A 25,491-nucleotide genomic window follows, 5' to 3' on the forward strand; every position below is an offset into this window, starting at 1 on the left:
TAGGGCTTCTATATTTTAATCACTGTTTAGAAACAAAACACTAAAATAAAGACATTTTTCTTTCTTCAAAAATAATTCATGCAGTGGTCTAGGAACACGACCTCAGCTTTATAATATTTAAATAGAAAATATCCAGCGCGAGAAGCAATCTGCACACCATTCCCATTTCGTTCGCAAATTACCCACCCAGACAGAATGGAAAGTCTCAATTAAATCACCCATTAACATCTACAGCAGTGCTGGTGCTCCAGTGATACTTCAATCACAAATCTTGGGTTTTTTCCCCCCCCACGGCAACACAAATCTACATTTATGTAGAGTCTTCAACATAATGAAATGTCCCAAAGCACTTCACAGCTGCATTATAAAACAAAGTATGGTGCTGAGCCACATAAGGAGATATATGGGTAGATGATGAAAAGCTTGGCCATAGAGGTAGTTTAAAGTGAGGTACAGAGACAGAGAGGTGTATGGAGGGTATTCCAGGACTTGGGGCCGAGGCACTGAAGGCACGGCCACCAATGGCGCAGCGATTAGGCCTTGACAGAAATCTTTGGATCCTCGCTGTCTTCAGGGGATGTCCCGGAGGACTGGAGAATAGCCAATGTTGTTCCTCTGTTTAAGAAGGGTAGCAAGGATAATCCTGGGAACTACAGGCCGGTGAGCCTTACTTCAGTGGTAGGGAAATTACTGGAGAGAATTCTTCGAGACAGGATCTACTCCCATTTGGAAGCAGATTGACGTATTAGTGAGAGGCAGCACGGTTTTGTGAAGGGGAGGTCGTGTCTCACTAACTTGATAAGAGTTTTTCGAGGAGGTCACTAAGATGATTGATGCAGGTAGGGCAGTAGATGTTGTCTATATGGACTTCAGTAAGGCCTTTGACAAGGTCCCTCATGGTAGACTAGTACAAAAGGTGAAGTCACACAGGATCAGGGGTGAACTGGCAAGGTGGATACAGAACTGGCTAGGCCATAGAAGGCAGAGGGTAGCAATGGAGGGATGCTTTTCTAATTGGAGGGTTGTGACCAGTGGTGTTCCACAGGGATCAGTGCTGGGACCTTTGCTCTTTGTAGTATATATAAATGATTTGGAGGAAAATGTAACTGGTCTGATTAGTAAGTTTGCAGACGACACAAAGGTTGGTGGAATTGCGGATAGCGATGAGGACTGTCTGAGGATACAGCAGGATTTAGATTGTCTGGAGACTTGGGCGGACAGATGGCAGATGGAGTTTAATCCGGACAAATGTGAGGTAATGCATTTTGGAAGGGCTAATGCAGGTAGGGAATATACAGTGAATGGTAGAACCCTCAAGAGTATTGAAAGTCAAAGAGATCTAGGAGTACAGGTCCACAGGTCATTGAAAGGGGCAACACAGGTGGAGAAGGTAGTCAAGAAGGCATACGGCATGCTTGCCTTCATTGGCCGGGGCATTGAGTATAAGAATTGGCAAGTCATGTTGCAGCTGTATAGAACCTTAGTTAGGCCACACTTGGAGTATAGTGTTCAATTCTGGTCGCCACACTACCAGAAGGATGTGGAGGCTTTAGAGAGGGTGCAGAAGAGATTTACCAGAATGTTGCCTGGTATGGAGGGCATAAGCTATGAGGAGCGATTGAATAAACTCGGTTTGTTCTCACTGGAACGAAGGAGGTTGAGGGGCAACCTGATAGAGGTATACAAAATTATGAGGGGCATAGACAGAGTGGATAGTCAGAGGCTTTTCCCCAGGGTAGAGGGGTCAATTACTAGGGGGCATAGGTTTAAGGTGAGAGGGGCAAGGTTTAGAGTAGATGTACGAGGCAAGTTTTTTACGCAGAGGGTAGTGGGTGCCTGGAACTCACTACCGGAGGAGGTAGTGGAAGCAGGGACGATAGGGACATTTAAGGGGCATCTTGACAAATATATGAATAGGATGGGAATAGAAGGATACGGACCCAGGAAGTGTAGAAGATTGTAGTTTAGTCGGGCAGTATGGTCGGCACGGGCTTGGAGGGCCGAAGGGCCTGTTCCTGTGCTGTACATTTCTTTGTTCTTTGTTTGTTTGATTAAAACCAGCACAGGAGGCCAGAATTAGAGGATTGCAGGTATTAGAGGGAGATGGGCTAAATCTCTCAAACATCTTGATTGGCTGGGCTTTTATAACTGCTTGGGGTACTGTAGCCCTCGGTCGAATAACCCATTGTCTCTTCCAAAGTTCAAAATCTATCCTGAATAATGGCCCCTTTTGGCCAATTCAATAATGTTTCAGTTTACTCTCTTAAATCCTTCCATAATTTTGCACAGCTAAACTGAATTGCTGCCTTATCCTTTGCTGCTTTAGTTAACAACTCCATACTTGATTTCACTGAACTCCATCTGCAAATTGTTCAGATCAAATGCTTTTCCTCCATGTTGAGACCGTTATTTATCCATGCCTCTCACACTGTCCAAAAACAACACGTTTCACAACACACCATCTGCTGATATTGCAAATAAGTCCATTAAAAAAAACTATAATGTAATAACGGAACACCTTTGTCCAGACAAGATGGTGATTTTAAACCATGTTTCACAGGACAGCACCTTACATACTGGCTAACATAGATGATCATGTTGCTTGGAAAAACTAAACACTGACTTGTGCATCATCCCTGCTACAAGGATGCATCACTCCTGCTACCAGGATGGCTGTTACACGTCAATTACTTCCCTGGAATCAGATTTGGCAGCAAAGTTAACTGAGGACAACATTGCAAGGTTTGCTCTGGGCACAGAAGGACCAGCCAGAAATATAAACTACACATCACTTTAAATGACAATGCTTTATGTGCTAAGAGCCCATCGAGTACAATATATCTATTCTTTCTGCCTGAGTGACACAGGAACTTGGTCACCCAGCAGCTTGCACACAGGCAGTTGAAATAATAGACAAAGGTGGAAAATCACTTCACAAGATACTTCTGCCTCCATCCTCCTCCAGGTTATTCACCAATTCATTTAGCGCCAAATTCCCTCAAAATTACAGAAGCTATTATAAATCTATTTTAAATATATACAGTTAAATATGAAACTCTATATCACCAAAGAGCTGACTGAAAATGTATACTCAGACGTTAGAAGATTGATTGCAAGCAGAGTACGATTGGCGGGGCCATAACTTAGCAGATACCGCATCTTCAGCTGAGGAAGGGAGAAGAAAGCAAAAAACTGAAGTTAAATAACCAATTCCAAATGTATAATTGGTTGGATGGGCAAACACGTGCGCTGAAGAATACATTTCTCCAGATTACTGTTTGGCAAGTTGAATTTCCACAAGTTTAATTTCTCTCATCAAATCCAATGATCAATGAAAAGAGCAATAGATTTTCAACCATTTCAAGTAATGGCTCAGCCCCCCCAATACTCCTGCATATGCAACTAGAGATGTTCCGAAATCTTGCCAAAGTGACCACAGTTCCTGTGTGAAGTTTGATATTAGCAAGAAATTCAACCAGAGGTATCGCAGCCAAGCTCAATGCCACGCTGATCGAGAGCTCATACATGCATTTTTTTCCAGTACAACTCAGTGAATCATTGGTTCAGAAACTTTGGTTAGTCCCCACTCATACCACCAACCCTGCCATCTGCCCCGCACTAGGGCTTTGAGGGCAGTTGTTCCTGCCTGCCAACAGAGGAGCAAATTGAGCAAAAGTAAGCAATCATTATTAGCACCTTGTGGTCCGTCTGCCTCAAACTGCAGTAACCACAAGTGGAGTTGACCAATGTACCTAAACATTAAATGTTTAACAGTGCCAGTTCATTATATCTTGGAATACATAATGGCTCCAATTAACACCGATGGTCAAAATACAGATATCAAACTAGGTTAGTTGGACCAATGGGAATTAAATCAGTACAAGTGGCACCTCAACACAAGTTTGCCAAAACAAAGCGCGCTGTAAAACTACACTGGAATTCCGCTGTTGTGGCTCATTGTCTCGTTAACATTGAAACATGGGCGGCATGGTAGCTGTGGTTAGCACTGTTGCTTCACAGCACCAGGGTCCCGGTTCGATTCCCGGCTTGGGTCACTGTCTGTGCGGAGTCTGCACGTTCTCCCTGTGCCTGCGTGGGTTTCCTCTGGGTGCTCCGGTTTCCTCCTGCATGGTTTCCTCTGGGTGCTCCGGTTTCCTCCTGCGTGGGTTTCCTCTGTGTGCTCTGGTTTCCTCCCACAAGTCCTAAATATGTGCTATTCGGTATTTTGGACATTCTGAATTCTCCCGAAAAGGCGCCGGAATGTGGCAACTAGGGCCTTTTCACAGTAACTTCATTGCAGCCTATTAATGCAAGCCTATTTGTGGCAAAATAAAGATTATTTTTTTTAAAACAGGTTGAAACTATTTGCACAGGTTCAGCAAGTTCTGTTGAGGATCTGAAACACAGTCCGGGGATCCCAAGTTGACATCTCTGGTCTCAACTAACTTATAGAAGCAGTTGTGTGTGTTTCAAAAAAAGGCATCAGCATCTCTGCGAGGAAAGAACAAGACACTGGGAAGTTATCTGACCACAGAAACAAGCAAAGGCCTTGGCAAAGGGGAAAGAAAATAGTCGAGTCAAAAGTGTACTCCCAAACCATTCCTTCCATGACTGAACAAACATAATTAAATATATTTTGCGTCAGATACATGCCAAGAAAATTCTCAATCCCCATAACACCCTTGCAGGAGTTCCTCAGGATAGCGTCCTAGGCCGACCACCTTCAACTGCTTCATCAATCACCTTCTTTCCAACACAAGGTGAGAAGTGGGGATGCTCTCTGGTAAATGCACAATGTTCAGTATCATTCCCAACTCCTCAGACATCGAAACAGTCCACATGCAAATGTAGAAATACGTGAATATCCAGGCTTGGGCTGACAAGTGGCAAGTAACAATTGGGCCACACAAGTGCCAGACAATGACTATCTTCACTAAGAGAATCAAACCAGCGCCCCATGTCATTCAATGGCATTATCATCACTGAATTCCTCACTATCAACATCCTGGGGGGTTTCCATTGATCACAAACGGAACTGGACTGGACATATAAGTATGATGGCTACCAGAGCAGGTCAGAGGCTAGGAATCCTGCAGAGAGAAACTCACCTCTTCACTTCCCAAAGCCTGTCCACCACCTACACTTGCCTGGATGAGCGCAGCTCCAACAACACAGAAGCCCGACACTGTCCAGGACAAAGCAGCCCAACTGATTGGCACTCCTTCTACAAACATTCACTCCCTTCACCACCGATGCACAGTAGCAGTAGTGTGTACCATCTACAAGATGCACTGCTGGATCTCACCTCAGGCAACCCAAAATCCATGACCTCCACAATCTAGGAGTAGAAGGGCAGCAGATACATGGGAACACCACCACGTGGAAATTACCCTCCAAGTCATTCACCATCCTGACTTGGAATATATTGCCGTTCCTTCACGGTCTCTGGGTCAAACTTCTGTAACTCTGCCCCCCCCTCCTTCTAATAGCACAGTGCATGAACCTACACCACATGGGCTGCAGCAGTTCAAGAAAGCAGCTCACCACCACCTTCATAAGGGCAATTAGAGATAGGCAACCAAGCCCACATCTGCAAAAATGAAAAATAAACCACATTTGCAAACTACCCACCTTGATTAAACTTTGTAATCAATGGATCCAATTAACTCTACTATCATTGCGACTGTTGTATAGATTGATACTTAGAAAACTGGAAAAAACTACTAGACACGACCACAGAGTTTGTCAAGAGTTACTGAATTACATTAAATTTGTCCAGTGTCAGTTATTGCTGTTGCAATTTTGGTTAGTCTTTTTTTCCAGAATGAAATGCTGAACTATTATTTAGATTGGGAGCTCCAATGCAAACAGGCCTGTCGCCATACCAGGAAGTCCACCAAGGCAACTCGAGGCAGGTAATAAACTCAGCTGTGCCCAAAATTAGTTGAAATCTAGCTCCTCTAACTTATCATGCAAAGACAACTTCTCAGAAATTTCAAATACGTGGCTACAATACTTTCTCCTTTTAAGCACATGGATGTCGACATTCAGAAACTAGAGAATTTATAATATTCAATTCTGTATTCCCCCCCTTTTACATCAATGTATAAGACAGATGATAAATATTAAATTTTCCCATTGCTCTTCAAAATTCTAGCAGGGTTGCTGCTAAATTAAGCACAAATAGTTTTAACTTGCTATTAATATAATCACTTAAATCCTCAAAGCCACCAAAGCAAAAAGAGGGGACCACGCAACGTGATCAATATTTATAAAAAAAATAGTTCAATATTATTCCTAATTACCAAGGGGACAAAATACCTGCACTTTCAGAAATGAATGAATAACTGATTTCTGTAAACACCCCCTTGCATGGATCTGAAGCTCAACTGTTAACAATGAAGCAAAATATAAGAATGAGCGTTGGGGGGGGGGGGGGGGTGTGAATGCTCACAAATAAAAATAGAACAACATTCGCACTCCTTGCTAAGTTAAGATACGCTGCCTTTCCTTAAAGGGGGAAATTAACTTCACACTCATAAAAAAACTCTCCCTCTCGAATGGCAAATTCATACCAATTGTCAGATTTTATATATGGGGGAGGGAGCTAAAATCGCGCGTTGGGGCAGAGAGAAAGGGTGGTCCTTTGCCCAGGATGGCGAGGGGGAGAGAATGAAATTCCCTGCCTTCTCTCACAGACTCAAACAATTGCAAACTCTGCCTCTCCATTAAAATGGTGATAGGGACAGGGCCTTCCCTCCCTTTTCCTCCGCCTGCTCTCCCCCTGCCGGTGCTGCTCTCCCTCCCTCCCCCACTGATGGTCTTGGGGCCTGGCTGTGCCGCTGAAGCCTCCAGGTGAGTGAGGCGGACTCCCCGGTGTCTCCCTCTCCCTCCTCACACACACACACTCTCTCTCTTTCTCCCACTCACAGTTTAAACTCAGCAGGAGCTCTGAACGCTCTGTCCTTCCTTTGATCCCGTGTCCTTCTCTGCTGGGCGTTGAGGTGGTGTCTATCTTTCCTCTTTTTCCCCTTCGCTCGGGTTGTGGGGGTGTATTTTATTCTGCTCCCACCGCTCCTCTGTTGCGGATAATTTGAGCTATAATTATATCTCTCCGGCGCTGCTCCAATTTACACACCGACCACCATTTTTTTTTTTCTCCTCTCCCTAGGAAACTCACACGGAGTCTGCGCGGAGAAGCGGCCGCGCATGCGCTCACCGTCCCGCCGGCGACCGTTACCCATTCCCTCGGAACCCCGCCCCCCCCGGCCCCGCCCCGCGGGGCACTCTGGGACGTGTGGTCCGCCAGCGGCCCTCTGGGACATGCAGTCCACCAAGCGTCTAGCCTGCCCCATCGCGGCGGCGCCGGCCTACATTTCCCAGGAGCCCCGCCTCCGCGCTATGTTTTTATTCCTCTCTTTCATAAGAAGTTCAGCGTTTCGATTTCGCGACCGAACCCGCATTAAAATCCCCACTCCGAGCATTTTTTAAAAGAATGTACCATTGTGAGAGTTTCGAGCCGACGGTTTTATTGGTTGACGGGATTGGTGAGAGATCACTTCCGGTGGCCTGCCGCCTGGTATGCTGGGATCTATAGTCCGTGTCGATGGGTCACGTGCCCGCTGAGCTGGGTGGACGTGCGGAAGGTTCGGGAGCTGCGGGGTCTTCGCGGGGGGAGGGGCTGCTGGCGGTTTGATGGGCGGGTGTGGTGGAAACGGTTGAAGTGGTTGGCCAGGTTGGTCCCCGGGGCAGGCCGGGAGTTGTCGGTTCCGGTTCCTCTCCAAGATGGCAGCCATGACCATGGCGGTAAATTCAGGTCAGTCATTGGGAGGGAAAAAGCGGAGGAGCGGCGGAGAGTTCCGGCCAACTAGGCCAGGGCCGTACCTGCCGCACACAAACATCCCTCATCTCTACGGCCTCTGATCGTATCCATGTGGGCTAAGCCCATCACCAGCTTGACCTTCGACCACAAGCCCACCCCCTTGTTAATCTCCAATAAAATATACAATAGTTCAGTGCGGAGATAGAGTTGGAAGGGTAGGGGGCGTGGGGGAGGGAGAATTGGAAGGGTAGGGGGCGTGGGGGAGGGAGAATTGGAAGGGTAGGGGGCGTGGGGGAGGGAGAATTGGAAGGGTAGGGGGCGTGGGGGAGGGAGAATTGGAAGGGTAGGGGGCGTGGGGGAGGGAGAATTGGAAGGGTAGGGGGCGTGGGGGAGGGAGAATTGGAAGGGTAGGGGGCGTGGGGGAGGGAGAATTGGAAGGGTAGGGGGCGTGGGGGAGGGAGAGGGGCATGGTGGGAGAGGGGGGAGATGTGGGGGAGGGAGAGGTGGGTGTGGGGGAGGGAGAGGTGGGCATGGTGGGGGAGGGAGAGGTGGGCATGGTGGGGGAGGGAGAGGTGGGCATGGTGGGGGAGGGAGTGGTGGGGGAGGGAGAGGTGGGCATGGTGGGGGAGGGAGAGGTGGGCATGGTGGGGGAGGGAGAGGGGCATGGTGGGGGAGGGAGAGGGGCATGGGGAGTGAGATTTGGAGAGTTGGAAGGGTGTGGGGGGGAGGGAGAGTTGGGGGGGAGAATTGGGGGGTAGAGAGGCGTGAGGGAGAGTTGGAAGTGTAGGGAGGCATGGGGGAGGGAGAGTTGGAGGGGGAGGGAAAGCTGGAGGGGTTGTGGGGGAGGGAGAGTCAGGGGTGGGGGAGGGAGAGTCGGGTGGGGGAGGGAAAGTTGGAGGGGTTGTGGGTGAGGGAGTCAGGGGTGGGGGAGGGAGAGTCAGGGGTAGGGGGTGTGGGAGAGTCGGTGGGGTAGAGGGGTGTGGGGGAGGGAGAGTTGAAGGGGTAGGGGGGTGTGGGGGAGGGAGAGTTGAAGGGGTAGGGGGTGTGGGGGAGGGAGAGTTTAAGGGGTAGGGTAGCGTGGGGGAGGGAGAGTTGAAGAGGTGGGGGTGAGAGTTGGAGGGGTAGAGAGGTGTGAGGGAGGGGGCAGTGTTGGAAGGGTATGGAGGCATTGGGAGGGAGATTTGGGAGGTGTGGAGGAGGGAGAGTTGGAAGGGTAGGCTGTGGGGAAGGGAAAGTTGGAGGGGTGGGGGAGGGAGAGTGTGGGGTAGAGGGGCATGGGGGAGAGAGAGGTAGGGGGCGAAGGAGGGGTGGGGCTGTGGAGGGAGAGGGGGCATGGGGAGGGAGAGTTGGAGGAGGGGTGTGGGGGAGGGAGAGTTGGGGGGCATGGCGGAGGGAGAGTTGGAGTGGGGAGCATGCTGGGAAGGTTATTTTGGTCAAGATTTTCATCAGAATTGATCCTATTTGCATGTCTGATAGCTTTGTAATCGCCTGATACCACCTGAAAAGTAGGCTCTCTATTAAGATGAGCGATCGAGTGGTATTTGTGTACTCCGTGTCATTTATTTATGGTGTATTGTAATATATCTAAATCTATTATCAAAATGAATGCTGATTATAATTAAATTAAATATTTATCTGTAATCAGTTCAATCAGAATGCACCATTAAAAGGCTTGTCATGAATGAATAAAATTAAGAATTCTGCCAAGAGTATATTAAATTACATTGTGAGTATTATTGATGCAACATACCATCCACTCAGTAATTTAATAAACATGCCTTGAATGGATAGACCCAGACTTCAGGAAGAGCCACCAATGAGCTCTCTGACTTTCCTAGTTATCCCTTCTGCAGTAGATATCACCAACATATTAAGGCTTCCTGAAAAGTTATTATCCTGAAGATCGAACAGCAATTTCCTAAATATGCTAAATAAAAACTGTGGTCATTTATTTTTCGCTCCTCAATATGAGGAATGCATCTCTTCTCGTTTCAGGCAAATGCGCCGGCCACCAACACATTCAGAGTGCACGTACAAGACAGAGTGATGCTTTCGCTCCACTGCGCCCAACATTGTGGTCAGGTCCCATCCACCGCAGAGAACACCAGTGTGATATTTTCTCAATTTGCTGCATCAGTTCAGGATTCTGAATTTTACTCGAGTAGTTGTGCAAAGCATTAAATGCCACAACCAGCATCTAGATGAGGCTTATCCCATCGGTCTTGGTTGCACCTGAATTCAGGTGAAAGGCCACCGTCAAACATTGGGACTGTATTTTGCAGAAATTTAACAATGATCTTTTGTCATCTGTATCCCTTAGTGAGGACCTCCTCGATTAACATTCTAATCTTCTCTCGGCTCAACCTGATTTTTCTGTCGCTCTGCTCCAGTGTTGGAGGTCATCACCTAACGATTTTTCATTGGTCATTATGCTCTTTTAAAAAAAAAAATCATAAAAATTGTCCGCATATCATCTAATAACGATGCTGTTTGCCTTACATTTGTATGCATCTTTTGATGTAAGAAGTAACCAAAACATTTAACTAGGTGCAGGCGCACTGTCCCTTGAGCCTACTCCTCCATTCACTAAGATCACAGCTGACCGTCTACATAACTCACTCTCCTTTTAAGAATCTTAGATGTTTCAATGAACTCATCTCTTTTGAACTTAAAAATAAAAGGGCCATTCTTCACCATCTCTTCTCGTAGATGAGCCGGCTAATGGCAGGAATCAATCAAATGAATCTTCACTATCCCCACTCTTAAGGCAAGCATATCCTTTCTTGGGCACAGAGACCAAGCCTGCACATGATGCTCGAGATGCTGCCTCACCAAAGCTTCTCATAATTGCAGGAAGTCTTATTTACTCATATACGCCAACTCCCATATACCTTCCTAATTGTTTGCTGTACCTGAATGTTACCTTCCTGTGGTTCTTGTACAAGAACACCCAAGTTCCTCTAATTATTAAGATTTGCTCGGCTATAACTTTAAAAACAAATAATCTGCTTTCCCATTCTTTCTGCCTTAAACGAATGAGTTTTACCAGACACAAGCTCAGTCAAGTTACCATAAGCTCGTCAGTTGAAACTTTCAGGATCATATCCATTTCATAGAACATACAGTGCAGAAGGAGGCCATTCGGCTCATCGAGTCCGCACCGACCCATTTAAGCCCTCACTTCCACCCTATCCCCATAACCCAATAACCTCTCCTCACCTTTTTGGACACTAAGGGCAATTTAGTATGGCCAATCCACCTAACCTGCACGTCTTTGGACTGTCGGAGGAAACCCACGCAGACAAGGGAGAATGTGCAGACTCCGCGCAGGCAGTGACCCAGCGGGGAATCGAACCTGGGACCCTGGCGCTGTGAAGCCACAGTGCTAATCACTTGTGCTACCGTGTTGCCCCATTGTGCTTTATCCACCGCAATAAACTGCTTAATTTCCATGTCGGTGTAGGGTTCAGATGGTATAATTAATTTTGTGTCTTTATTCTCGCTGCTTATGTTTTGTGAGTAAGGTAGTCATTGGGCTCAGCACCCAGTGTTGTGGATCTTAAAATTAAGTTGGTGGCAAAGTCTTAACAAAGATGCCCTGTTACACCGATTCAGATATGTAATTTCTTAACCCTAACGTCCTTTCACTCAACCACAACATTCACAACAAAAGCTTATTTTCAAGTAACAAAGTTCACTTGATAGCTCATGATCTTTCTGAAAAAAATTGCCACAAGAGGTGTAATTTTCACAACCGATAACTTACTGATGGTTTTTGTTTTGTGTGCTGCAGCTGCCAGTTTGTGGGGGCCATACAAAGAGATCTGGCAGACAGTGGAGAGTGTGATCTGGAAGCGACTGCCAGAAGCCGTTCACCTGTTGGACCTTACACTCAAAAAGCACAAACCAGACTTCATCTCCCTCTTCAAGAATCCAGTGAGTTTTTTCATGCCCCTGCTTACTTAATAATTTCAACAATAGAGACATACATATGAAGTGCTAGCAAGGTATCGGACCACTGAAAGGAAATGGCTGACCAGAAGATGTGAGCTAGAACAACCTTGTTTGCAGAGAGAAATGTTTAATCAAGAGTTATGGAATAAGGCGGGAAGTGGAGTTGACGATTATATCTGATCAGTCATGACCTAATTGAATGGCGGAGCAGACTCGATGGACCTCATGGCCTATTTCTGCTCCCACGTCTTATGGTATTATCAAAAGTGGCCCATGTGGAATTCAAGGTCAAACCTAAAAAATGTGGAAAGCATCATAACACCAAGAACAAAATCCCCCAGTCACCAAGCAAAGGATGGATTTACAGCTTTTATTTAAAAAAAGTGAAATAGGCAGCAGGCAGTCAGACCTTGTAGAATGAGTCCAATTGTAGGGCTTCAATATCACCTGGGCTCGGGCCAGCTTACAGTGTATATAGGGAATTGAAGATGTCAGCATTTAACTATTGGCCACCTCACTTCCAACAATACCGGAGTAATGGCAGCACGGTGGCGCAGTGGGTTAGCCCTGCTGCCTCACTGCGCCGAAGTCCCAGGGTCGATCCCGGCTCTGGGTCACTGTCTGTGTGGAGTTTGCACATTCTCCCCGTGTTTGTGTAGGTTTCGCCCCCACAACACAAAGATGTGCAGGGTCGATGGATTGGCCACGCTAAATTGCCCCTTAATTGGAAAAATGAATTGGGTACTCTAAATTTATTTAAAAAACAGCAATGGAGTTAGGTTTGGTGATCTGGGAATTTAAACAATTAGAAGATTGAATTAAAAGTCCACTGACTATAGTTGTTGATGTGGGTAAATTCGCCAAGCACTTTACATTGTTAAGGACTCATTAAGTACGTTGTTGAAGGTATACTTTTCACTCCAGTGCGTTGTGGTTGTACCTGGTTTGTTCATCTCATCTGAGGTATCGAGGCTTTTCCATGATTATCCCATTAAAATGTTCTGTTTATTCCTAACTTCTTCCCACATTGGTTCCACCTCTTGCTACTATATTTACCATTCTGAAAGGTGTTACCCATAAGGACAGGCAGCAATGGTGATTTTAAATATTGAGCGTTTGAGTTATGGAAAGAGTTATAACAAGGTTTGGCTTTCTCTTGCGGGGGGGAGAAAAGTGAACTTCAACGTGACCAATGGTCTAGAGGGCAACTACCCTCCATAAACTTCAGTTCATCCAAATCCACTGCCAGTATCTTTGGTGTGCGACAAGTCCCTCTCACCAATCACCCATTCACTCATTGACCTTGCTGAGTTCTGGTCCACCCAATGCTTCCAATTTAAAGTTCTCCCTGTCATTGTAATGTTCACCAGTCTTACAACTCTCCTTTGGCCTCAATGCATCCACTCTCTTTGGCGCTATTGGCAGCCATGCTTTCAGCCACCTGAATTGTACATTCTGGAATCCACCCCCTGAAGCTTTCTGCATCTACACCTCCCTCCCTTCCCACCTTTCAGGCTCTTGTTTAAAGCCAATCTCTTGAATAATAATGGTAATAATCTTTATTATTGTCACAAGTAGGCTTGCTTGCATTAACATTGCAATGAAGTTACTGTGAAAATCCCCTAGTCGCCACACTCCGGCGCCTGTTCAGGTACACAGGGAGAATTCAGAATGTCCAATTCACCGAAGACGCACGTCTTTCGGGACATGTGGGAGGAAACCGGAGCACCCGGGGGAAACCCACGCAGACACTGGGAGAACGTGCAGACCCTGCACAAACAGTGGCTCAAGTCTGGAATCGGACCCGGGTCCCTTGTGCTGTAAAGCAACAGCACTAACCCACTGTGATATCGTGCCGCCCTTTGACCTCTTGTCGATCACCGTTGCTATTATCTCCTCCTTTAGTTCATTCTTGTCTGAAGTGCTTTGAGATCGTCTCATCGTTGTTAACTTAATTTGAAGTTTTAAGGATTAGAGATTTTGAAAATCTGACACATTTTTCACTCTGGAGACTGCCAGCAGACATAAGGGGCGAAATTCTCCGGAAACGGCGCGAGACGCCCAGGACCCCGGAGCCTGCCCGCGCCGCCTTGCCCCGCCGGTAAGGTAGGTGGTTTAATTTACGCCGGCGGGACAGGCATTTTAGCGGCGGGACTTGAATGCGGGCCGGAGAATCGAGCGGGGGGGCCCGCCAACTGGCGCGGCACGATTCCCGTCCCCGCCGAATATCCGGTGCCGGAGACTTCGGCAACCAGCGGGGGCGGGATTCACGCCAGCCCCCGGCGATTCTCCGACCCGGCGGGGGGTCGGAGAATCTCGCCCAAGTTATTCATTTGGATACAAGAAGGATACTGATGACATCAAGGGATATGGGGAAGGTGACATTGAGGTGGATGATCAGCTAATTGAATGGCAGAGCAGGCTTGATGGACTGAATGGCCTACTCCTGCTTCCATGTTCCTAAGATCAAGAACCTCTGATCTTTTGATATGGCTCCTGTCATAACCGGCAAGTTTTGAATTGTAATTTGCCAGCTTCTGTGAGGCTGTTAATATAGCATTCATTCACTCTGATTTGGAACTGAGAACAATGTGTATGTAGCAGTCATTAAGGGGGAAAAATTGAAACTTTGTTTTTGATCATTATAATGATATTTTAAGTGGCAGCAAGGCAGCACAGTGGTTAGCACTGCTGCCTCAGCACCGAGGACCCAGTTTGATCCCGGCCCCGGGTCACTGTCCATGTGGAGCTTGCACATTCTCCCCACGTCTGCGTGGGTCTCACCCCCACAACCCAAAAAGATTGGTGGATTGGCCATGCTAAATTGCCCCTTAATCAGAAAAAAAATAATTGTGTACTCTAAATTTAAAAACAAATAATTTTTACGAAACCTGATATCGCTGGCTGAACCAGCGTTACCCCTCACTAACTGCCCTCCATTTCAGAGGCAACCACATGCTAGGGTCTGGAGTCACACGTTGGCCAGACAGGAAAAGGACATTAGTGAACCATCAATTACACACGAGGCAAGTTGTAGAAAACAAAGTAATGGTTTTAATACTCTAAGATGTAGCCTGTCTGCTGCTGAACCCAGACTGGAGACAGGGCTACAGATCAGTCAACTATATACAACACCCAGTGGGGCGGAGCCACGGAAGAACAACAATATGTAACACTGAGTAGCAATGGAACAAACAGTAACAGAGAATATATACAGCGCTGTAAGTAACAGTGATTCACCACAGAGCTAACTGGTGGTGATTTCACCTGAGGATCACCACACCTCAGACAAGGCTGAGAAGACGGGGCCTTCATGAATAACCTCAGCCGGTACAAGAATTGAACTCACGCTGTTGACCTCATTCTGTATCAAAAATCAGCTGTCCAGCCAACTGAGCTAAACCGGATAAGTGACAATACCACTCTCCACCTCCCCTCCTCATTGTAATGATCTGGCACACGGGGCCTCGTGAAGTTGAATTTGACAATGTTTTGTATCTTTTTGTTCAGGCTAAAAATGTACAGCACAGAGAGAAGGTGAAGAAAGCCAGCATTGAGGGGATTGCCATCCAGGGTCAGCAGGGGACCAGGCTGCTTCCAGAACAACTGATCAGCGAGGCTTTCATTTTGAGTGATCTCCTCGACATTGGAGAGCTTGCTGCTGTGGAGTTATTGCTGGCGGGTTTGTACTTTTGAAGTTCTGCTGTGAATCCCTGTGACAGACTGGTCCCAAGTCCGTCTGCTGGTTCCAAAGTGTTCATCATTAAAGCTGGCATCTGCAACAGTGCAAATTTCATTGAGTGTTCTTCAGTTTAATAATAATAATAATGATCTTTATTGTCACAAGTAGGCTTACATTAACACTGAAATGAAGTTACTGTGCAAAGCCCCTAGTCGCCACATTCCGGCGCCTGTTCGGGTATACAGAGGGAGAATTCAGAATGTCCAAATTACCTGACAGCACGTCTTTTGGGACTTGTGGGAAGAAACCGGTGCACTCGGAGGAAACCCACACAGACACAGGGAGAACGTGCAGACTCCACACAGACAGTGACCCAAGCCAGGAATCGAACCTGGGACCCTGGAGCTGTGAAGCAACAGTGCTAATCATGTGCTACCGTGAATTAGGTTGCATATGAACTTTGAGTAAAAGTGAAGATTTGTGCATCAATTTCTCATTGTACACTCATTTCTTTACTGTTCCACTCCTGTTGAGGAACTTTTTGGTAATACTGTTGATCCACTGGTACTTCCCTGAAATAGCAATTTTCCTGCAGAGGAATGATTAATTAACATCAGAAGGATATTTGATTGCAGGACCTGAACTCGATTTTGCTCTCCTGATTTTCACATACATTTTCCAGTAAAAAGCAATACATTATGGAACGAATGCCCAGACTAACTTGTCACTTGCTAGCTAGAGGTTTATAGTGGCACTCCACTGTCCTGTCTGAAATACCTATTGCGGCAACTAGTGGGATTGAATTATCTCTTTTAACGCGGCTTAATAATACACCTGGTGTTTTCGCAGGGTGATTTCTGATTTGTGCAATGAACTCGGCTCCACTACGAAACTAGCTTTTGAGTGCAAAGATATTATGTTATAACCACCAACTATGTTGAACTGTAAATTTCTGGCTCGGATGCAATATTTAGCATTATGAGGGTAAAATGTATTAATTCTGATTATGCCTTAAATTAAGATTGAGCCTGAGTAACAACCAGGAGTCAGCTCATTGTGTTTATTCAGAAGCACGTTTGTTTCTGAATAAACTGCTCATAACTGCTGCTGGTTAAGTCTTTTCTCAGTGCTTGTAAACTGCTAGACCTGATGCAGGATAAAGCTTGCCATTGATTGGCAATCTTGGTATCACAATGTCAGCCTTTACCTTTTTGGTGCTCATTGGATCTGTGCGCCTCTTGCCCTTTTGTTCTTCCGAAGTGCTTCATTTGCTATCTTTTACTCTTCTTAAAATCTGCTTAAAATCAAGGCTCACTGACTCACATCACCTATTCCGTTCTGGGACCTCTGAATATGTGAAAGAAAGAAGTACTTGTACTCCAATAGTGCCTTTCATGATCCTAGCCAATTAAGAGATATTGAAATGTACACTCTTGTCATATGGAAATACAGCAATCAATTTGCGCACCGTGTTCTGTGCTGTACTGTTCTATGTTAAACTCACATGAATAGCGAAGTGATAATGACCAGATAATCTGTTTAATGATATTGGTTTGAGGGGGCAAATATTGACTGGGATTTTCCGGCCCTGCGCCCGGTCGGAGAATCCCTGCGGGGAGGCGCGAATCCCACCCTGGCGCAGGCTGCCCTATTCTCTGTCGCCGTTTTTCAGGGGCCGGCGGGATTCCCGCCACGCCGGTCGGGGGCCGTTGATTCGGGGGGCCCCACGGCGATTCTCCGTCCCCGATGGGCCGAGTGGCCGTATAGCTTTGCCCAGTCCCGCCGGCGTGAATTACTCACCTCACTCACGGCGGGACCTGGCAGGTAAGTGCGGTCCTGGGGGATCGGACCTGGGCTGGGGCCCCTACGGTGACCTGGCCCGCGATCGGGGCCTACCAATCTGCGAATGGGCTGGTTCCGTGGGGGGCCTTCTTTCCTCCATGCCGGGCCCCAAAGGGCACCGCCATATTGCCCGGGAGCCGCCGCAGAGAAGGGAACCCCCGGATATGCGTGGAAATACGCCGGCCGGTCTGCGCATGCGCGGAAATAAGTCGCCCGCTCCGCACATGCGCGTGATCATGCGCGCATGCGCGAACTCGCGCTGGCCGGAGCTGGGGGAACCACTCCGGTGTCAACCTGGCCCGCGAGAAAGGAGAGAATTCCTCACTTTTGGAGGCTGTTGACGCCGGAGTGGTCGGCGCCGGTTTTCCTGCTGGCGTGGGGACATAGCCCCATTATTGCAGAATCCCGCCCATTATCCGTGACACAAGGGAGAATTCTTCTGCAACTCTTCAAATAGGTCCATTTATCCTTTTGGGTCTAGTGGAGAGGGCAAATGGTTTAATGAACCATCTGAAAGACGGCGCCTCCAACATTGCGGTACATCCTCGCCACATCGCTGGAGTGTCAGCTTTGATTTTGAACTCCAGTCTCAGGAGTGGAAGTTGAGCTCAGCCTTTTGTCTAGGGGCAAGAGTGCTCTTCATTGACCCGTGGTTAGCACAGTGTGGAGCTCCTTGCCTTTTCAGTCTTTCCTTTCTTCCACAATCATCAGATTTTCGGATCCCAATCTTGGCAATACACAATTTGTTCTTTCACCCTTTTCTGTTCTTGCCCGAAGTCGCTCCCATGGATTTCTTAATTTTACATAAGCATTCAGTCGAAGAAATGTTTTATTACTTCTAATTTAACAGGACCGCTGAATTTTCTTGCAGACAATAACAACTGTCCCTTATTGTTCGCGAAGAGGACCGTCCCGTTCGGGTCACTATGTGGACCGTCCTATTGTGACTCGCGATGGGGATCATCCCATTGTCACTCGTGATGTGGACCATCCTGTTCTGACTCACGATGTGGACCATTCCGTTGTGACTCACGGTGGGGACCGTCCCGTTGTGACTCACGGTGGGGACCGTCCCGTTGTGGCTCGCGCTAGGGACCGTCCCGTTGTGGCTCGCGATGGGGACCGTTCCGTTGTGGCTCGCGATTGGGACCGTCCCGTTGTGGCTCGTGGTGGGGACCGTCCCGTTGTGGCTCGCGCTAGGGACCGTCCCGTTGTGGCTCGCGATGGGGACCGTTCCGTTGTGGCTCGCGATGGGGACCGTCCCGTTGCGACCCGCGATGGGGACCGTCCCGTTGCGGCTTGCGAACGGGGACCGTCCCATTGCAACGCGCGATGGGAACCGCCCCGCTGCGACTCGCGATGGGGACCGTCCCGTTGTGGCTCGTGGTGGGGACCGTCCCGTTGTGGCTCGCGCTAGGGACCGTTCCGTTGTGGCTCGCGATGGGGACCGTTCCGTTGTGGCTCGCGATGGGGACCGTCCCGTTGCGACCCGCGATGGGGACCGTCCCGTTGTGGCTCGCGAACGGGGACCGTCCCGTTGCAACGCGCGATGGGAACCGCCCCGCTGCGACTCGCGATGGGGACCGCCCCGCTGCGACTCGCGATGGGGACCGCCCCGCTGCGACTCGCGATGGGGACCGTCCCGCTGCGACTCGCGATGGGGACCGTCCCGCTGCGACTCGCGATGGGGACCGTCCCGCTGCGACTCGCGATGGGGACCGTCCCGCTGCGACTCGCGATGGGGACCGTCCCGCTGCGACTCGCGATGGGGACCGTCCCGCTGCGACTCGCGATGGGGACCGTCCCGCTGCGACTCGCGACGGGGACCGTCCCGCTGCGACTCGCGACGGGGACCGTCCCGCTGCGACTCGCGACGGGGACCGTCCCGCTGCGACTCGCGGCGGGGACGTCCCGCTGCGACTCGCGGCGGGGACCTTCCCGCTGCGACTCGCGACGGGGACCGTCCCGCTGCGACTCGCGACGGGGACCGTCCCGCTGCGACTCGCGACGGGGACCGTCCCGCTGCGACTCGCGACGGGGACCTTCCCGCTGCGACTCGCGACGGGGACCGTCCCGCTGCGACTCGCGGCGGGGACCGTCCCGCTGCGACTCGCGACGGGGACCGTCCCGCTGCGACTCGCGACGGGGACCGTCCCGCTGCGACTCGCGACGGGGACCGTCCCGCTGCGACTCGCGACGGGGACCGTCCCGCTGCGACTCGCGACGGGGACCGTCCCGCTGCGACTCGCGACGGGGACCGTCCCGCTGCGACTCGCGACGGGGACCGTCCCGCTGCGACTCGCGACGGGGACCTTCCCGCTGCGACTCGCGACGGGGACCTTCCCGCTGCGACTCGCGACGGGGACCGTCCCGCTGCGACTCGCGATGGGGACCGTCCCGCTGCGACTCGCGATGGGGACCTTCCCGCTGCGACTCGCGACAGGGACCGTCCCACTGCGACTCGCGATGGGGACCGTCCCGTTGCGACTCGCGATGAGGACGGTCCCGTTATATCTCGCGGTACGGACTGTCCCGTTACAGCTTATTCTTCACAGAGGGGGAAATTATTTGAAGGTCTTTCGTATTTTATTCACCATTTCTGACCCTCGTGCATTTTTTGTAAAGTATACACGTTAAATTATTCCTGATGTATTGTCTGTATTCGGCCCAACAAGTAAACGGCCGCCAGTTTTGTCTAGGAAATATAATCCTAGCTACCCGGTTGATTGGTTGGTCCCCGGTAGCTCATGAATATCCAGTTTGTGCTGACAGGATAGAAGTCTTCTCTTGGTATGGATCCACATCAAGAAGCTGGGCTCAGGATGTTGGTTGAGGAAAACGGTGAAGTTATATTTGACGCTGCCCTTCTTTGGTCAGGACCTGGGATAGCCTTGGTGCTAACATTGCTCACCTGCAATGAAAATGTGCTTGAAGATAGGGTGGGTGCCTCTTGTCTTTAGTGTAGATCTCAGTTTTAAATGGTTTTGAAATAAGTAATGACTAAACTATGTGGTCCTTGGTATCAGTGGGCTTAATTGCTGCACCCAAGTATAATTATCATAGCCTAATTTGTATTTCTCTGAAGAAATTGGCAAAACTCCCAAGTTCAGTCTATTGGAGTTGAATGTGGAACAGTGGGGTTGATTCCTTATTCCATACCCATTTTGGAGCAATCCTTCCGTAAACATGCGATCAGAATTTGTTATCTGCACCATGTAATGTTTCCCTAATAATTATTTTAATTTTGCTGCAGGTCTGTGCTGGCAGACGGTGCTTCATCATTTGTAAGCTGCTTTTATGTTGACTTTGAGGTTGTCGATTCCCAAAGTACGAGCCTCACAATGCCAGTGTAAGCCAGCCAGATTTCCCCAAGGCCAGCATCCAGAAGGAACCTTTTTTGTGTGCAAAACAAGCCCTTCTGAGAACCAAACACAGTGAATCGGCATGTGTACATTGTAATTGCTCAGTTAATGTATACATTGCAGTTGCTCAGTTAATGTATGCATTGCAGTTGCTCAGTTAATGTATACATTGCATTTGCTCAGTTAATGTGTACATTGCAGTTGCTCTGTTAATGTGTACATTGCAGTTGCTCTGTTAATGTATACATTGCAGTTGCTCTGTTAATGTATACATTGCAGTTGCTCAGTTAATGTATACATTGCAGTTGCTCAGTTAATGTATACATTGCAGTTGCTCAGTTAATGTATACATTGCAGTTGCTTTGTTAATGTACACATTGCAGTTGCTCTGTTAATGTATACATTGCAGTTGCTCTGTTAATGCATACATTGCAGTTGCTCAGTTAATGTATACATTGCAGTTGCTCAGTTAATGTATACATTGCAGTTGCTCTGTTAATGTACACATTGCAGTTGCTCTGCTGGGGTCAGTCTTGGACTTGAGGAAGCTGTATTGCCAGGCCCCATTGACAGATTAGATTTACACCAGCTTTAGTGTCTTTAAAGCTTAGAAACAATTCTAAATGTGGTTAAATATAAGAGGTTTCAAGTCAGTCTTTAACAAACTATTATCGAGATGTGAGCCCAGGCAGCATTTTCCTTCTTGGGGCTATTTGGGAAAATTTGCCTCCCAAACATTGAACAGTTTTTGGATGTAACTCTCACAACATTATTCCTCATTTCAAATGTGGTGCACATAGGTGTCAGGTGGTGGTTGGATTTGTCCCATGCTGAAGGGGAACAGGGAACAGTTAAAGGGATGGAGTATTGTTTTCAGGAGAAAGCAACATCAGCACTACCTGTATGCTGGAGTGCAACTTATCTCTATAGCAATGTCCCATAAATCTCAAAATTTGAATGGAGATGCCTAATATGGTGATGGTATGGCCCTTGGGTCATTTTGATGTGCTGCATATGTAACCTAAATTATCAGCCACTCCAATCTCTGGAATCGACTTTCTTTGTTGCCACCATTTCCCAATATCTGCAAAGCCTTCTGGTTTCTTTGGCTGAGTTTTCAGACACTTTCTGCTTCACCTCTCTTGTTCTGCTTGGCATTCTTTGATCTACTGTCAAGCATCTTGCCAGGTGTTTTGTGTGAAAGGTGCTCTCCAAGCGTCATTTATTAAAACAGATGGCTTTCGGTTCTCAGCTGTCTTGTGAGTTTCTCTAATTTGATCATGCTTGTATTCACAGGTGAGCATCAGCTGCCCCGTTTCCCTGGCTTGACGCGTGGTTTGGTGGCGATACTGCTATACTGGGATGGGAAACGATGCATCGCAAATTCCTTGCATTCCCTCATACAATCGCGACAAGGCAAAACCTGGACTCTGGAACTCAGGTCTGCTCTTAAGTCTCAATAATTAAACAGGTGTAAAATAAAACTTCCAAACTTGTGTCGTTTTTGGATCTGCCTCTTGTAGACTCATCAGGCAGTGTTGCTTCTGAATAAAAGTATTGCAGAGACCAACAATATGTAGCATTCTGTATTGTCATGACAGAATGCAAATGTCTTTCCATTCAGCTTAAATGGTGCAGGTTATTACGAGGAGAGTAGTTGTATCTCCTGGTCTGATACTGAATTATAGATTCCAGTAAAGCCCTCGGCTTCTGCCCTGGACTGGCTCTTAAATTGGTTGATTTCAGAGGGAACACTATAATTGCCGAGGGGCATCGGGTTACAAGGTGAATCTGGAGAAGCCAACTTAATAAAGGTCTTGATACCCTGAAATTTTCCCCACCAACAGCTTTCGGGCAGGGGAGGTTGGTGCTGTGTAACTTATATTGCACAAAGTAAGCTTTTTATGTCGAATGTTTTTCATGTTATGTCAGTAAAAACATCATCTTTCAAATGGCATTGATTTATTCCCATGATTAAGAGTGACTCAGATTCGAAGTTCATGAATAAGTGTGACTTACTGAGAGGAAGACAATCATATAACACCTTGGGATTAAAAGTTAATTTTCTTTGCAGTTCAGAGCTTGTATCCATGACAACACGGTTTACCGATGAGTTGATGGAGCAGGGGTTGACTCAGAAGACGCTGTGCTTGATCAATCAAATAAACCTCAGCAATGAGTTTGAAAAATTGCAAACAGCACGTGGCTTGGGCAATGCATCTCATCGCAAAGGGGTAAGAGTCAAAGTCCTTTTATTTGCAGAACGATTAGCAGTTAGAGGAGTGAAAACATTCAACAAGATTTTTGTCGAGCCGGCAGTAATATTTTTGAATGGTTGAAAGGTTGTTAAAAATGTATACTTGGCTTTATAAATAGAGGAATAGAGTACAAAAGCAAGGCAGTTAGGCTAACCATTTATAAAACGCCTGTTAGATCACAGCTATTACAGAGTATTGTGCAATTTAGGAAAATTGTTGAGACTTGAGGAGAATACAGAAGAAATTCATTAGAATGTTAGCAGTTGTGATTGACTTAAGTTATCTGGAATGGAGAAGTTGTGATTCTCCTTTCCAACTCATTTATTAGAGTTTGTTGAGCTATCAGTCAGAGTAGATAGAGGAAAACCAGTCAATGTTGTATATTTGGATTTTCAAAAGCCATTTCATAAGGTGCCACACAAAAGGCTACTACGCATGATGTTGCAGGTAATATTTTGGCGGGGATTGACTAACTCATAGGAAGCAGCAAGTAGCTATAAGGGAGTCTCTCAGGTTAGAGGACAGTAACCATTGGGGTACCACAGGGATCGGTGCTGGGGCCTGTAGCCATGTAAAATGGCTGACTCCCGATTAGAATGGTCAAACCCCGATTTAAAATGGCGAACGGAAGAGGCTGATGGGAAAATCAGCCACCAGGACTCAAACGGACAGCTGCAGGTAAAACAGTGTATTCGCCTCTGGGGAAGTCAGTCCAGACCGATACCAGCAGCCATCAACATCACAACAACCCAGCCATCTGCATTTTAATCAGCCATCCCCGGGAACAATTGCTACAAATTAGCAACTCAAAGCCGACCCAGACCTTTCGGCGCCAGCAGGGGCTAACACAAGGAAAGGTAAACGACCACCCCCCGATCAAGGAATCGCTCCAGTATTGGAGCATATCGAACCAAGTGATTGGGACCAAGTCCAATCACTTGGGACCAAGTACAAGGTCTACCCCGAGAGGCGGGAAGCTCCTGGGGACTATAAGAATAGGGGCCAAGTTCAAATCGACCCTTCTTTTCCTGCTCGCAACCTTCGAGACCCATCTACAAGAAACCGTAAGTTTTACTCCAGCGCTACCAGATAGGCACTCCTGACTGTCGACTTGTACCAGCTTTTGAATCCCGCAGGCTCAGAACCAATTCGAAAGACCATTCGTTTCCCTGACCTGGTGGGCCATTTCCAAAGTTAAGTATTGGCCTTTAGTGGTAGGTAGTAGTCGAGAAGTAGAATTATTGTATAAGTATTAATTGCTGTATATAATAAATGAGCGTTGATTTAACTCTTACTAAGCAGTGTGTTGCATTATTAATCATTACTTGGACTTGAACCACGTGGCGGTATCAGAAAGATACCTGGCGACTCATGAGCAAAGGTGACAGAATAAGAATAAGAACTAAGGCTAAAACGAGCAACAGGCCGCAGCTCTTCACAATATTTATTAATGATTTGGAGGAAGGAACAGATTTTACTGTGGCCAAATTTGCGGATGATACAAAAGTGGGAGGGAAGGCAGGTTGGAAAGAGGATATAAATATTTTACAGAGAGATATTGACAGGTTAAATGAGTGAACAGAAAATTGGCAAATGGAATTCAATGTGGAAAGATGTGCGGTTGTTCATTTTTGGTGGAAAGAATGAGAAGGCAGATTGTTATTTAAATGGAGAGAGACTGCAGAAAGCAGACTGCACAAAGGGACTTGGGGGCCCTTGTTCATGTAAGTCAGAAAGCTAGCATACAGGTGCAGTGGGTAATAGGTTGAAAGGCAAATGGAATGCTAACTTTTATTTCAAGAGGGCTGGAGTATATGGTCTTATGGTAAAGAGGTTATGCTGCAAATGTACAAGGTACTAGTGAGGTCACAGTTAGAATACTGTGTATAGTTTTGGTCCCCTTAATGAAACAAACATATGTTATCATTGGGGGCAGTACAGAGGAGGTTTATTAGGATGTACTCTTTGGAGTTCAGAAGAATGAGAGGTGATATGATTGAAACATTTAAGATTCTTCGAGGGTAAATGTTGGGAGGATGTTTTGTCTCATGGGAGAATGTAGGACCAGAGGACACAGTTGCAGAATGAGGGGGTGCTCATAGACGGATTTGAGGAAGATTTTCTTGTCTCAAAGAGTGGGGAATCTTTGGAATTCTTTACCCCAGGAAGTTGTGGCGACTGAGTCCTTGGGCATTTTCAAGGCTGAGATCGATCGATTATAATCACTGGGGAAATTAAGGGTTACGGAGAGCTAATAATAATAATTATAATAAGCCAGCTGTTTAGCCCACTGTGCTAAACCAACCCCAAAGACGGCAGGAACATGGATTTAGTGAGTGTTAGATCAGCTGTGATGTTATTGAATGGGAGGCAGGCTCGAAGGGCTGAATGACCTACACTTCCTGTTTCTTATGCTCTAAGAGGTAGTTATGGTGAGATTTGAGAGAGGTGTTCAAAATTATATGGGATTTTGATAGAGTAACCCCACCCCCGGGTTCAGGCCCAAATCCCTCTTTGTTCACTCGGCTTCTTCTCAGCCCACTGGTCTGTATTCCAGAGGCAGAATCCATT

General features: G+C 47.4%; 2 protein-coding genes across 10 annotated transcripts in view; one reads left to right on the top strand and one right to left on the bottom strand.

The window, feature by feature from the left end:
• Window positions 1–7,661, bottom strand: part of LOC140396118 (CCR4-NOT transcription complex subunit 4-like) — a 206,771-nt gene extending 199,110 nt beyond the window's left edge. For 2 of the 7 annotated variants that reach the window (XM_072484249.1, XM_072484251.1), the window contains exon 1: window positions 6,931–7,182. The gene's annotated coding sequence lies outside the window, so the exon portion shown is untranslated. Of the gene's footprint in view, window positions 1–6,930; window positions 7,184–7,501 lie in introns of those variants that run through there. The other 5 variants (XM_072484253.1, XM_072484252.1, XM_072484247.1 and 2 more) reach the window with 4 other exon arrangements.
• Window positions 7,592–25,491, top strand: part of nup205 (nucleoporin 205) — a 189,430-nt gene continuing 171,530 nt past the window's right edge. The window contains exons 1-5 of one of the 3 annotated variants that reach the window (XM_072484243.1): window positions 7,592–7,646; window positions 11,616–11,758; window positions 15,287–15,458; window positions 21,959–22,103; window positions 22,737–22,896. In XM_072484243.1, the coding sequence (XP_072340344.1) occupies window positions 7,607–7,646; window positions 11,616–11,758; window positions 15,287–15,458; window positions 21,959–22,103; window positions 22,737–22,896 (660 nt within the window). In that variant the 5' untranslated portion in view covers window positions 7,592–7,606. The other 2 variants (XM_072484244.1, XM_072484245.1) reach the window with 2 other exon arrangements.

The sequence above is a fragment of the Scyliorhinus torazame genome, chromosome 19 (genome assembly GCF_047496885.1).
Source record: "Scyliorhinus torazame isolate Kashiwa2021f chromosome 19, sScyTor2.1, whole genome shotgun sequence".
NCBI lineage: Eukaryota > Metazoa > Chordata > Chondrichthyes > Carcharhiniformes > Scyliorhinidae > Scyliorhinus > Scyliorhinus torazame.